At 31.9% G+C, this 15,227-nt stretch overlaps 1 protein-coding gene across 3 annotated transcripts in view; it reads left to right on the top strand.

Annotated features, from left to right (window-relative positions):
• Nucleotides 1–15,133, top strand: part of LOC126737191 (tachykinin-like peptides receptor 86C) — a 133,249-nt gene extending 118,116 nt beyond the window's left edge. For 2 of the 3 annotated variants that reach the window (XM_050441953.1, XM_050441954.1), the window contains 6 exons: nucleotides 909–1,257; nucleotides 1,706–1,990; nucleotides 2,047–2,311; nucleotides 5,297–5,444; nucleotides 5,501–5,653; nucleotides 6,194–15,133. In XM_050441953.1, coding sequence (XP_050297910.1) covers nucleotides 909–1,257; nucleotides 1,706–1,990; nucleotides 2,047–2,311; nucleotides 5,297–5,444; nucleotides 5,501–5,653; nucleotides 6,194–6,346 — 1,353 coding nt within the window. In that variant the 3' untranslated portion in view covers nucleotides 6,347–15,133. Of the gene's footprint in view, nucleotides 1–908; nucleotides 1,258–1,705; nucleotides 1,991–2,046; nucleotides 2,365–5,296; nucleotides 5,445–5,500; nucleotides 5,654–6,193 lie in introns of those variants that run through there. The other variant, XR_007660968.1, reaches the window with a different exon arrangement.
• Nucleotides 15,134–15,227: the final 94 nt, after the last annotated feature.

The following is a 15,227-nucleotide window of genomic DNA, read 5'->3' as shown; positions in this document are numbered from 1 at the left end:
ATGAACATTTCACTTTTTTGTACTTCGCTCATATAAGAGCTCATATTATTTTGTTTGTAAAAATATTAGTTATCCTTCAGCTTTTAGTTATATTTGTCCGCATATTTTCTTAATTTGTTAAATGATAGTGATGATGAGGATTAAAAATTTCAATAGAATTGTTAGAGTGTACATTTATCCTCATTCTTAAAATTCCGAATCCTTGTCAATACAAGCATTATCCACAATTGAATCCAGAGAGATGGGAACAGATGATCTACAGAGAGAAAAGTTTGACTCATGAAGCACTGTTTAGTCTACAAATTCTGTCTCAGAAATGCATGGACCAGCACACTGCACCTAAACTGCCCATCTAATCGATAGAATAGATATTCAATAAGAAATCTCTATTGGCATCAAATAGCAAAAATAATTTTAAATGGAACCAAAGTAAATGAGGAAACCGTCAACAGCATAAGTTCTGTGGTACTAACGGCCGACACAGCTTCAGAATATTATCGATAGTGTTCAAAGAGCATGCTCACACCATGAAATAAGATCAACATTAAGAAAACGAAGGCAAAGGTAATTAGCAAAAATCAGAATATCGCCATTCCACTGCAAATTGACGACAAAGTCTTAGAAATCGTTATAAATATTTGAGTTCCTGGATTGAAAGAGACACAAACCTCTATAACGAAATAAGGTCTAAAATTAAGAAATCACCCCAAGTATTTGTGAAGTAAGTGACTGCTCTCTAATTCATACCATGGACCTGAGCCTGCGTTTGAGACTGGTACGGTATTACGTCTAGCCAATTCTGTTGTACGACGTTAAATTATAGTGAAATTAAAATGAAACTCCCTGTAAATTTCAATTTAGTACATAGAACTGACACACATAATTTTAATGCTTGTTTTTCCTTTCAGATTTTAATTATAGCGAGATACCACCGTCACCGAATCGCCTCCGCCATATTCGAGGTGGCTCTGTCGGCGCAGGTAACCATCACCCATCAGCGCAATCCGTTTTTTGTACCAACGGTAACGGCACCATCTGCCGGTGGTCCCAAATTCCGCGGTTCCAACCCTATTTTGGCTGTTTTTTTACTAGTTGGATCATTCCTCGCCATGTGTGTGCCATACTATGTTTTAATATTGTTCGAAGCTATGTCTAAAGAGGTGCAAAAGTCAGATTTTGGATTGGCTGAAGGGATAAAAGTTAATTATTTTTATATGGTGGCCGGAACTTTGCTGTTATGTTCACCTGCTGTAAATGGTGAGTTAAGATACACTGTTTAATGTTTTTCAGGAGAATCTTTTATGATGGCCATAGTATGTAATTTTTTTTTCTTTTACCGAGATTTATAGTGTAATAACGTGTTCATTTTGGTGCTGGCAAAACAAAAATGTAATATATGTATACAAACATCGACCCAATCAAACGCCATACTATTAAAGCAGTAATTTAACCTTTTACTTAAAAGAGCTTTCCGATAAAGCTTTAGGAAATGAACCCTTTAAATCTTAATTTAAGTGTTGAACGTCTGTGCGGTATTTACTCTTCTCAAGCAAGTAAAGAGGACATTTTTTAATTATAATTTATTAAAATAAAAGAAAAAAATGTAATTTTAATTTTCCAATAGTTCTCGAGATTTTTTGAAATTCTTAAAAGTTTCGAAAAGAATTTGCAAAGTATATGAAAAAAAAATTAATAATTTTTATAGGTTATTTATATGGTCTAAAAAACAAAAGCCTAAAAAAAGCGTTTATGAACTACTGGAGAAAAAAACAAACAAAAAGTGAAGTAAACCATGAGATCCAAGCGAGAACCCCGAGTACTTGTGGATCGAGGAGACCATCATTGACTCCCTTTGGAATATTTACCAAAAACGCTGGAGTTTCCAGAAGGATGTCCGAAACTCTTATAGATGTAAATAAATCCCTAAAATGTCCACAGAAAAGTAAAATTAAGAGAATCACGTCCGAGTTCATGTGGAGACCATCATCAGGTAAAGATTAGCACTTAATATACAAAAAACATACTATTAGTGTTTATTTTTTTCAGCAAACAATTTAAATATGTCCCCTAAGGAAGAACAGCCTCCGAAACCAATAAAACAAACTATCAGCTGTAACACTTTAAGGGTCCCAGAAGAAAACAATATTAACCCAGACGACGAACCGAGAGTCTCAACAGAAAAAGACGCTACGTATGAGTTGCCTGCAAAACCTTATAGTCCCGGAATACTTTTGCAGAAAATTTTTAAATTTGAACAAGAGAAAATAAGTAAAAAAGGAATAAATTTTAGAGAGGGTGGTAGCCCGAAAAGGTTAGAAGACATATTTTCACATTTTGAATGTTTATGTAGCAATTGTGAAACAGGTAAATTAGGTTCGTTTTGTACGGTTTAAGATGTGTTGCATTAAAAAATTGTATTAGTTTGCTTAGCAACTAGTTATTCATGAGATTTTAATTTTTTTTTGCTTTTTGTAAATAATATAAAAAAATTACTATTTTTTTTTGAGGAACTTAAACAGGAAAAACAATTAATCAGTTTTAAAAGTCCTCTTTTTTAATCTACTGCAGAGTTTTTTTCCCGTTCGTTAGGTGTCGCTAGTTGCAGGCGATCCAAACTTTATTAAGAAAATGAAACGATGATATAGAAAAAGTTGGAAAAGTCGAATTCTCATTTATATATCCCTATCTCAGTCTGAAAATTAGAAGAGTATGGGAATAAAGTGATTTTTTTCGGGTTTAGTTTGAAAAACACTATTTTCAGGCGATTCCAACCTTAATAAGAAAATGAAACGATAATATAGAAAAAGGCGAAAAATCTTTGATCCAGCCAGTAACCAAAGTGTCATCAATGCAACCCATACTCTCAATAATCTTATCAGCTTCGTCTTTCTTGGTCAGTGGTAGTCTTCCAGCTCTTTGTCAGACGGGACGAGTATTTCCTGTATTAATTTTATACTGGAGTATTTTGGCCCTTCCTTTCTTCCCGGTAAAACAAATGTCTCGATATCTATGAACCAAGTATCTCAGACTGCTATTTTGGTTTGCCCGATGACGATACCAGCTCTTCTAATTCTTATCCGCTTGATGTCCACTGTAGCAATTTGTCAAAGTATTGCTGAAACTGCAAAAGAGTGTTCCATCTCCATGGCCTTTAACATCACAGGATAATGATTGACAATCATTTGGGATTATGAGGTGTGAATTGTACAAAAATAGCCAATTGATTTATTTATACATTTACACTACTAAAATCGCTTACGACTACTAGAAATATTTGTTTTCTCCGTATTTATTTACTACTACGTACACTACCGCTCAAAAGTATTTGCCCACATATGACTGTTTTAAAGTTATAACTAAAAATAATAAACTCATCAGTTATTCTTATGAAACGATTTATTTATAACAAAATGAATATAAACAATACATTAAATTTAAGAAAATCTAATTTTGGATTCATCTACATGTCCGCCTCGATTTTTAATAACAGCTTCACAGAGTTTCGGTAGTCTTCTAATTAATTTGTCCAAAGTTTTCTGAGGTACCTTCTGCCACTTTTCTTGGATGTTGTGAAGGATCCACAAGTGTTCCTTCGATGTGGGGCATGATTTTCGCACTTGTCTATCCAGTTCATCCCACAGTAATTCGATAGGATTGAGGTCCGGTGATTGTGGGGGGCCATACCATAACTTTCAGAAGATGTTGCCTTTGTAATTGACCTAAATATTGCTTGCACAATTTCGACGTATGCTTGGGGTCATTGTCATGTTAAAAGATGAAGTTTTCCCCAGTTATTCAAGTACCAGAAGGAAGTACATTGTCACTTAAAATTGTTTTGTAACCCTCTTTTCGAAGAATTCCCTCTATTCTAATCAGATCGCCCACTGCAGATCCTCCGAAACAACCCCACACCATCACCGAACCACCACCGTGTTTAACTGAGGCCGCCGTACAGTTCTCAGCGACCCTTTCATTGGTATAACAGCGAACAAAAACTCGCTTCTTCGTTCCAAAAACCTCGAATTTCGACTCGTCACTCCAGAGAACTTTCTTCCAGTCATCAATGGTCCATTCTTTGTGTGATTGGGCCCACTCAAGTCTTTTCTTCTTATTAACATCCTTCAGTAACGGTTTTGATACAGCTAAACGTCCTTTAAGACCAGCATTATAAAGTCGCCGTTTTACTGTCGAAACACTGACCGCTTTTTTACGCTCCTTGTTGATTTTTGCTGTGATTTCAAATGCGGTAAGGCGTCTATTGCGTTTGCTTGTAATTATAATATTTAAATCCTCCTTTGAACTGGTTGCCTTTGGCCCTCCCGATCGAGGTTTGTTGCTAATAGTCCCTTCTCTGATGAATTTCCTAACATTATAATCGACAGTCCGCCTTGGAATTCCCAAATCCGTCGAAATTTGACGGTTAGTCTTTCGAGCCTTATGAAGTCCAATGATAATACCTTTTGTTACTCTACCGATAACTCTTTTGTTTTAGCCATTTTAAAGAATGTTGAAAAACCAGCAAAGAAACGGTGACAATCGTCAATAAGCAAGCGAAATTATTTACCAATGTTACACAAAACCAATTCTTGAAGACTAAACACCTTTAAATGTTTCAAATTTCATCGGAAACGAGCTGTAAACAGATTAGTTTTTTTGAAGAAGTGCATATTTTCACTACATTGTTTGTTATTTGCAAGACTATTTTTAAATACTCAGCGTTTTTCAACGAACCATAGTTGATAGGTATGCTGTTTAAGCATATATGCAATTTACAAAAGAGATACAATTTAAATATAGGTAAAAAGATAAGATTTTTGTATCTAATTTAAAATATTAAAAAGAATACATGGTGGGCAAATACTTTTGAGCGATAGTGTATTTCTGATTTCAATATCGCGCCCATATTCTAAACTTGACTGCACTGACTCTCAACGGCGACGCGCCTTCTTATATATTCGGCTGACCTTGATTCTGAAAGATTCGTTGACCTTCCACGCGTCTCCAGAGATGTCGTGCCGTCATTAAGAGAATCAGCTGGTATTCTCGGCGTTTCCAGTATCGTTACACTATGCATAAAAGTATACAATAAGATAAGAAATATGTTTAGTAGTACCGTTGTTTTTAAACGCTCTTAATAATTTTCCTTATACCCAAATGATACACGATTCGCGACGCTTCCGAATGCAAAATTACCTTTAAAAGCCTTACCGGTTTGTTTAGCTAACAGCTGCAGTTGAATAATCAATAGAACAACAGGGTATTGAGTATTATGATTTTTTAAAATGTTCATTTCTAGGTCACCAAGAATACTTATAACGCGAGCGTTTTCGGAAGAAAGCGATAAAAACTCACAAAGCAGCTCGCCGAGTCGAGAAATAAACAAGAAACATTCCACCTCGGCTTCGAATTTAATTGAAAGAAAGTGGCGGCAAATAAAATATCAAGTAAACACTTTTTTTTAGATTTTTTTTAATAAATAAAAAATTCATACATATTTCAGGATGAAGATACTGATAGCGACTGCGCAAAATCAAATTGCACAACGAAACCGCTGCTGGGTAGCAGCAGCTTAAGCAATCGGTCCTCCGAATCGTCGGAAACATCCGGATCTTCGGGGAAAATTTATATTAATATTGATGGTAGAAGAATGTCGGTAAGGCCATTTTTAATTGAAATATTAAAACTAAAGAGTTTGTAATTATACTGGGAATGGTTATTCATATTCTCAAGGCGTCAGAAATAAAAATTAAACTGATAAATGCACACGTACGTGTTGCAGATTCGGTTTGCCTTCGATGCTTTTTAAATTTATGAATTATTATAAGGTCATTTCAAAATCAAAGTAATAAATGTGTACGTCGATATGTAATGGTTAAAGTGAGTAATAACTCGATTTACGGGGTGCGTCAATAAGGCAAAGATAGTGCCAAACTGTAAGATAGTAAACGTAAATAAATGAGACACGTAAAAAAATAAATAATGTCAATTTATTTTATTTTTTTCTTTTTTAGTTTTTTACTACTGTTTGCTATTAGTTTGCGAGTAAGATTTAAAAAGTAATTTTAATACATTTTCAAAGCATGTATTTTCTTTTAATTTTATAAGCATTATGAACACACAATATCAAAATAATAATTGGTATGGTAATTTTAATTGAATTATAGTTAAATATGTCTAAATATATGGCTTTTAGGTGGATACATCGGAAACCGAAAACTCAAACGAAGATCAGCTTCTACTCACGTGGAATTCCCACAAGAGATTCGGCAGACCTGAAGACGCACGCAGATCTCCGAAACCCAGTATTATGAAGGTCACCGTTCAAACCAAAGAAATTGTTCTTTAGTCTAGAGCTGCATCGTAGCCGACTGATTTTATATGTGAATTTTTCCCATGCTTTCTGTAGTATATGATTTTTGGTTTTTCAGCTCAAATTATCACATATTTAACTATAAATTGCGATTTTAAACGTGCCGTATAACATAAATGTGTCTTGTGATTTTTTTTCTTATTGTGATATTATTTTTACGAACATCTATCTAGTCAAGTTGATTTTGTCCTGTTTTCTAAATGTGTACGTAATATTGGTGCGCAAAGGTGAATGTTATGTGCTAAAATATTAATCATTCCAACTAGTATCTAAGTTTTAGTTTTAGGTTCAGTTTTAAAACTAATTAATGTATGGGTTTAACAGCAAATTGAAATAAGGAATAATATTAACCCATTTATTAAACTAGGTTGTTCGAAGAGCTGATTTTTTACTTTGTAGAAATTGATTTATTAAGGCTAGTAAAATGCTTTCAAAAAACTAAATAAAACATTCCACTTTCACAGGAGTCGAGAGATTAAAAAAGTAATAAAGACAAATTCTTGCCTAAGCTTGCACAAACATAAAATAATTAGGAGAAACAATGAAAAATTTTAAAAGAAGGCTTCTTTTTAAATTAAGCTGATAGTACATCTTGATACGGTAAAATTTTTGACAAAATCAGGCTAAAATATTTATGTCAAAATGCAGATAAAGAGGATAAACCTTTAAAAGGGTACTAACGTTAAAACAGAAAAATACTTTTATCACCTTAGCTAACTGCATGAACATTCTCCAACTCTCTCCATTTTGCAACAATTCAGGATCGTATTCTCTTCCCATTGCTCTCAGAATAGGACAATGTCTTAGACGTGATCTCTCTAAAAATCTCCGCCCTTCCGGATTTTGTTTTCAAACCATTTTGATCACTTTTAATTACTTTGATAGTGTCGGGTTTGTTATAGACCTATAGAACTCGGCATGGTCCAAATATCTTGCACCGAACTTTTCATTCGGAACACTAATCACTATAATAGACTATCAATTTAAGTCTTACTCCGTACGTGACCACTGGTCGTATGACTATTTTATACATTTTCATTTTTAATTTTTGGGATGGATTCTTGCTATTAGTATCTTCTTTTAGAGCATGTACGCATCTACAGCCGTATTGGATTCTTATTTTGACTTCGTCGGATATACTGTTTTCTTCGTTGATTATGTTCAAATTGTACTCTGTCATTCTAACGTTTTGCCCTATCTTATCTCTTGTCGTTTTTTTATCAACATACATGTACTTTGCTTTATCCTCGTTAATTTTAAGACCCATTACTTCCGACTGTCTTTCAACTTTATTGAATGTCATTTTCAAATGCCAGAAGATCCCTTGGGCCATTAATACCAAAGACCTCCATGGTCAATTCCGGTACTCTTAAGGCATTTTCCATACCGAAAAATATCGGGTAGAGGGAATTACCTAGTTTCAGGCACCTCAATACGAATCTGATATTATCTCACCCACTTGTATTAGATTTCTGGAGCCGTTGACACTGTTAAACTTGTTAACTCTACCACTGAGTCTCTTTGAATACTATTGAATGATAAAAGAAATTAAATTCCTCGAATTACTAATTGAACTATTGATTATATAAGCATGGTGGAGAGGGTTAAATGTGTTTTTTTCTGATTAAAATTAAATTAATTTTACTATTACGTCCTTTTTGAAGGGAAAGCGAACAATTTACAACTGCTAAGACAAACTCACACAGACAGACTGTTAGACATATCAAATTAACCTAAAATAAGGCTGCATTCACAGGTGTGTATCTAAATAGTTGGATTGTTATTTCAACAAATATTGCCAGTAAAAAATATATAATTCCTGATGTTGCCTAAGAAAGGACTATCCTACAGCCATAGCTTTAGCTACATTTCTCAAAAGTTATATATTATATTCTCTTCCTATCGTATACTTTGGTAGACAAATATTTGTGAAGCGAAAAAATCTATGCGAATTATTGGTGTTCAATCGTTAGTCAACATTTACCTTTGGATTCTAAACTTAAAGTGGAGAATCTAGAAGGTTCAAAATTCTTGCCATGGACCAATATTTGACTTAAAGAAGTACAATCACCTTAGTGATGATATGGAGTAATAGAGAATGAAGAATCATAGACTATTCGACGTAGGTTCTTTTTTACATAGAGCTTCTAATGTTACTTTTATATACATTAAATGACAAATTTTATGAATAATATTCGTGCAATACAGCTAAACTCTTATCTAGGGATGGGTTTTTTAAAACTTGTCAAAAAATACCAGATTTCTTTTTTTTTTTTAAATTCTAGTAGCATTTCGTAACTTTATGATAGGAAAAAATTAATTGATAGAGGCCAAAAAGTTACCCATTTTTCAACACCACTATGTACATACCTAGGGACGTATGTTGTTGTACCTGGAGACAATTATACACAATGTGAAAACACTTTATTAAACATTTATTTTCAATAAAGTATCACTTCAAAATTCGCTATAAAATATTTAGCTCGAGATTTAATATTGAATAGTTAGTTGATCGTACTGTTTCGCGTTCAGGTTGTCTCAGGACAATGTCGCTCGCCTCCAAAGTGAAAATGTTAGAATTTTTGAAATCCACAAAAAATATGTAAGTTTATAATTTTTTTTTTTAGAGAAATTGAACTTTGAGAATCAGCCTTGTAACTTTTACATTTTTTGCAACGTAATACCCCTTATTTTTTTCGTCTATTGTGTAAGGCTGTAGTTACCTACTTCAAGATATATATTGACAATTTAGCATTTCCAAATATGTATCTGCGTCATCTTGATTTATGAATTCCGAATCTGATGAACCCTCTTGAAAACTGGCTTCTATTTTCTCATTCTTATTACTTTCTCTTCTTAATTCCTTCTACTTTATTATTTCTATTTCTTCTGGGATGTCTGTTATGATTCTAGACTTTCCAACTCTTTTTCTGTTATTGGCACTTTGACGGGGGGAGGAGGGATTTTTAGGGGTGCGTCGTACCATTTCAGAGATAAAAGACTTTCTGGTTCTCTGGTATGTAAAAACCTCAAGAATATTAGTTACGGTTGTTTGACCTTGACCCCACCCTCTGAACTTGTAGAACATCCAGAATTATTATTAAATTCCTCTTTGTAGAAGTGCATTTTGTTCTATTTTTCACAAGGACACTTGAAACAATTAATTTGCAACCTCACAGACTTAATTTGATTAAGAAGCCAATCTTATATTTAATACGATTTTCATTACATTATTTCCATATAATGGACTTCGGCGTTATAAAAAAGCGATGGAATATAAAGAGCGACATATATTAGTTCATTCTTAAAAAAGAATATAAATGCGGAAATGATCCTAATATAAGAGAGGCAGATCAAGAGTCTGAAGAGTTCCATAGTGTGGAGCTGAATAACGTGACAATCAGAATGCATGTTTCCAAAATGAAGAGATACTTTAAGGTTCAAATTCTTTAACTCACAAAATGTGGCCAATAAGCTTCTCTTTGGTTTATGTTCATAAGAAATCTGACTTTCTTGTAGAGTGAAAAGCACATTCAGATGACCCTGCTCGAAACGAAATGACATATTTGTGATGTGACTTAAAATAGAAGAAATAAACCATTAGTGATACTTCAAGACCTAATTTCTCTCTAATCTTCTTAATCTATAATCTTGGTGTGAAAAAGAAGTTTACGTCAGTTAGTTACCAATTTACAAATTTCTCTGTCAATGTTAGTTCGCCTTTAAAGTTTTATACTTTATATCACTCAAAGCCAGCTGTTCATTTATTTATTGTTTTTATGTAAGTAATTAGATTGCTTAATTGAATTAAAACTTATTAATTCTTTATTTAAATAAAAACAGGGTTATTACATAAATAACAATCAGAGAACGCTATTTGAACTATCAAAGTTTGTAGAATCATATAAATTAGAGGATGTGAATATTACATATCTTTATTTATTTGTTAATAATTATACAGTGCGGTCCCAAAGTAATAAATTGATAATTGACTACAAAAAAATTACGGGAGCTAGTGTTTAAAGGAAATTACATTTAGAAAAATGCCAATAAACATGAGAACTACATTAAATAAAAAAATTTTCGTAAGACTTATTTCAACATCATCACTGGTTTTATTATAAATTTATTACAACGCATTGTATACAGTGAATACAACTCTATATAAAAACATAAAATATTTATAATCCATCTTTTTTCTAATTCAGGGATCTTGTACAATATATTAAATAGTATTATAAATTCTCATGTATCAGTATTACTAGAGGCTATCAAAGAAGGCATAAATTATATTTATTTTCAAAATAGGTACCTATATGAAATATTTTAATAAATGTTAGAGAAGTTATTTGTCTTTTTGTATAATATATAGAATATTATGATGATCAGGGTCACTTGTTTTAGATAAATTGAGAATACTACTTTAATAGGAATACCGTGATCGAAGAATATACTTGGTAAGAACTGTATATTTGTAAGTCCTAATATGGTATAAGGTTAATTAAAATTTTATGTTAGCACTAATATCACATTTGCACCATATGGTATGTTTTTTAATTAAATGTTTGTTTTACAAGAAATTCCATGGTGAAAACTATATTTAGATAAAATTATCCTTTTTGGATCAGGTCTTAGTTTCCTACAATTTTTTTCTTTATAATGACTTAAAATTGTCTACTCCTTGTATCGTAAATAGTCGGAAACTAATTAATAATAAAAAGAAAGATCTACGAATCAACCAAATTTATTCTACATACAAAATAGCTAAATTGTATCCCTGTAACGAGAATCCTAATCGTAAACTTACATACATCGTATTTGCTTCAGTTTGATGTTTAATCTATTTTGAATCTATCACTAGCGTTTGCGTAGAATTGATGACACATTTCATTGGTCACATTTCAACAAACCAGTGAATTAAATGCTAATAAGCATGCACCAATATGAGACCATAAATGGATGAGCATTAATTTTTCTTAAAATAAAGATATCTCAAAAACCTGTTCTGAACGTATCTGAATTTGTGCAGCGCATTAGATTACCCAGTATTTGTTTTGTTAATCCCCAAGGTGTATTTTCTTTTTTACTATTGTAGTGTACAGAGAATTTAATTCCATTATTATTATAATTATAATTGATATTAACTTTTAAAAATTACTTGACATGACAAAATTTTTAAAAATGTACATAATATTCAATATTTCTAGGTTATAAAAACACGGCGTGAAATTGCCTTTAACTAGTAGAAAATTTATTGCAATGTAGATATAAAATAATGTCAAAAGGGTGAGATCATTTTTTGAAATGTATTAACACATCATATTTATTAAAGCATCTTAAAATCTTGAGAATGTTACGCAAAGTACAAACCGAAAGCAAACTAGAATACCAATGGGTTCTTTTCTATAAAATAATGAAAGTAATTTTACAAAATTATATATGATATTAATCATCCAAATTTACGTATTATATAAAGGCATGAGTTTGCAAGAATGATATGCATGATAGCAATAACACGTCATAGTTTTATTAAGATTTGATATTGGCAGCGTAATTTAAAAAAAAGCAGCCGATAGCATTGCATCGTCAAATATTGACCAACTCTGTCAAATGCTTTTGAAAAATCAATAGAAACAGCTCCTAGTTGCTTACGCCTTTAGCGTCCAAGAGGAAATCCGAATATAGCATAAGATTCGCCACTGTTGACTTCTGTTATAAGCTTGTACTTCCATGCCAATTGAGTAGATGATGGTCTAATAATTTTAATATACAATTTCTCATTATTAGATAAAAATATAAGAAAAAGTGTTTTTTTTTCTTAAACGCCTTATGAATCGTATACATGCCTGTAGTGATCAAATTACGACGGGATCACATCAGGTCCTGAGGAATAATTAAACCTACAACTTATGATAGTGTTATAGACACCAAAGACTTGAAAATCTAGCAATAGATTTTTAAAGGTAAAATTTTAAAGGTATTTTAAGTCAATTGACTAAAATTTATTTTTATCTGAAGCAGCTGAGTGGTTATAGCATTTGATTAGTCAAGGCAGTTGAGCTAGAAATACACTTCAAATTTTAGGCACTTTACTAATATTTTAAAGCCAATTGTTATTTTGTTGCAGGCAGAGTATTGTTGCATTTGCCTTATTTTAGTCCAGTATTTCCTCAATTCTTGGTAACTGAGGCAAGAATCCTAAAATGTATTTTTATCTAATCAGTTGAGTGATCAAAGCATTTGATTATTCCCGACATTTGAGGCAAAAATTCACTTCTAAGTTCAGACACTTCTGATATTCCAAAGCTAATTGCTGTTTTATTTTTTGCAGTTTATTGCTGCATTTGTTTAATTTTAGTTCAATATTACGTCAATTCTAGGGAACTGAGTCAATAATCTCATCATTTAATTGCCTCGACTAAAATTTATTTTTATTTAGGCAGTTAAGTAGTCATAGCATTTGATTAGTCCAGGCAGTTAAGCTAAAAATGCACTTAAAATTTTAGGCATTTTACTGATATTTTAAAGCCAATTGTTATTTTGTTTCTGGCAGTGTACTGCTGCATTTGCTTAATTTAAGTTCAATATTGCCTCAATTCTAGGCAACTGAGTTAAGAATCTAATCATTCAACTGCCTTAACTGAAATTAATTTTTATCTAAAGCAGTTGTTAGTAATAGTATTTGATTAGTACAGGCAGTTGAGCTAGAAATTCACTTCTAGTTTCAGGCATTTTCTTGGCAGTGTATTGCTGCATTTGTTTAGTTTTTGCTCAATATTTTCTCAATTCTAGGCAACTGAGCCAAGAATCTCATCATTCAATTGCCTCGACTAAAACTTATTTTTATTTAGGCAGTTAGAATATAATTTGATTAATTCATGCTGTTGAGTCAAAATTGTACTTCAAATTTTAGGCACTTTACTGATATTTTAAAGCCAATTGTTATTTTGTTTCAGGCAGTGTGTTTCTGCATTTGCCTTATTTTAGTCTAATATTTCCTCAATTCTAGGCAAGTGAGCCTAGAATTTTAAAATTTATTTTTATCTAATCCGTTAAGTAGTCATAGCAATTGATTAGTCCAGGCAGTTAAACTAAACTTGCACTTTTAATTTCAGGCACTATACTGATATTTTAAAGCCAATTGTTATTTTGTTTCAGGCAGTGTGTTTCTGAATTTGCCTTATTTTAGTCTAATATTTCCTCAATTCTAGGCAAGTGAGCCTAGAATTTTAAAATTTATTTTTATCTAATCAGTTAAGTAGTCATAGCATTTGATTACTCCAGGCAGTTAAACTAAACTTGCACTTCTAATTTCAGGCACTATACTGATATTTTAAAGCCAATTGTTATTTTGTTTCAGACAGTGTATTGCTGCATTTGTTTAGTTTTTGTTCAATATTTTCTTAATTCTAGGCTACTGAGCCAAGAATCTCATCATTCAATTGCCTCGACTAAAACTTATTTTTATTTAGGCAGTTAGATAGTTATATAGTTTGATTAGTTCAACATGCAGTTGAGTCAAAAATGCACTTCAAATTTTAGGCACTTTATTGATATTAAAATGCAGCTTTTTCCTTAATGGTATTGTGAACAGACATAATTGCAGATATCAGTCGGCTTTTAATCCTAGATCATTTAAGGAACTACATACCCAATATCCCGAAAAATTAAATGTATGCACTGGAATTTTCGGCCACCGCATTATTGAGCCATATTTTTTACATAGAAATTTAACCTTGAGTTATTGTAAACTACTATTGAGAAACTGGAAACTACTACTTTAGTTACTGCCATTGAGGAACCAATGGCGCTCATTGGTCAGAAAATTTAATTTTTCTGCAAGACGAAGCACCTCTGCCGAAAGGGAATTTTTGGATGAAAATCGTCATGGAAGATGGATTGGACGGAGAGATCCAACTGAACGGCCTGCCAGACCTCCTGATTTGTCACCCCTTGACTTTTTTTTGTGAGGTCATTAAAAATTCAAATTTTATGCAATGCAGTCCGATTCTTTAGAATATTTGCGACAACGAATAGTGCACGAAAAATTACACCTGAAATGTTACATAATGTGCCCGAGAATTTCGAGCAGTGTCTCCGCTTTGTATGGAAGTTGGAGGAGAGCATTTTCAATATTTAATTGATTTAAAATAGATTAAATATAAATATTAGAACATTTTAATTTAAAGCCAATTTTTATTTTGTTTCAGGCAGTCTATTGCTGTATTGGTTTGTGCAATATTTCTCTTAAATTTTGCAAAATAGCTGATAGGAGATATAAGATCCCTAATGAGTAAATTAAGCGTGTCTTATGAAAAATTTTCTTAGTTGATACAATATTAGTCCATTATACCAAACAAATATTTAGATAATATTATTCTGGTTTGTTAAATTATTCTTGAAGATTACAGACATACTTTTAATTATTATATCATTATTTTATTCAAGGAACATTCCTGTAGGAATCTTCAGTTAACTTTTTCATTAAGGTTTTACAAAAACTTTTATTTTATGATTTTTTCAACAAGTATATTCTTAGTATCACTCCAATATAAAAACAAATGACCTTGCATTCATCGTTTGGGATTTGTTTTTCTATTCGCATTGTAATATGCAAGTTAATATAAAACTTAGTTAAAATATTAATATATATTAACTTGTATAAAGTAAATGCCTACAAACAAAAAACATCCCTGTAAAAAACTCAATGTTAGGTGATACGCGTCACATGCATGTAGTATATATTATTCAAAAGTTCATCAGCTCGATAAAATCAATATATAAAATTGTATTATGTTTTAGTACAAATAAATGTTACCTAAAAGTTGTTATGTGATATTTTATTGATTCCATCTCA

The sequence above is a fragment of the Anthonomus grandis genome, chromosome 6 (genome assembly GCF_022605725.1).
Source record: "Anthonomus grandis grandis chromosome 6, icAntGran1.3, whole genome shotgun sequence".
NCBI lineage: Eukaryota > Metazoa > Arthropoda > Insecta > Coleoptera > Curculionidae > Anthonomus > Anthonomus grandis.
The sequence above is the reverse complement of the archived record's forward strand: the minus strand, read 5'-3'. Positions and strand labels throughout refer to the sequence as shown.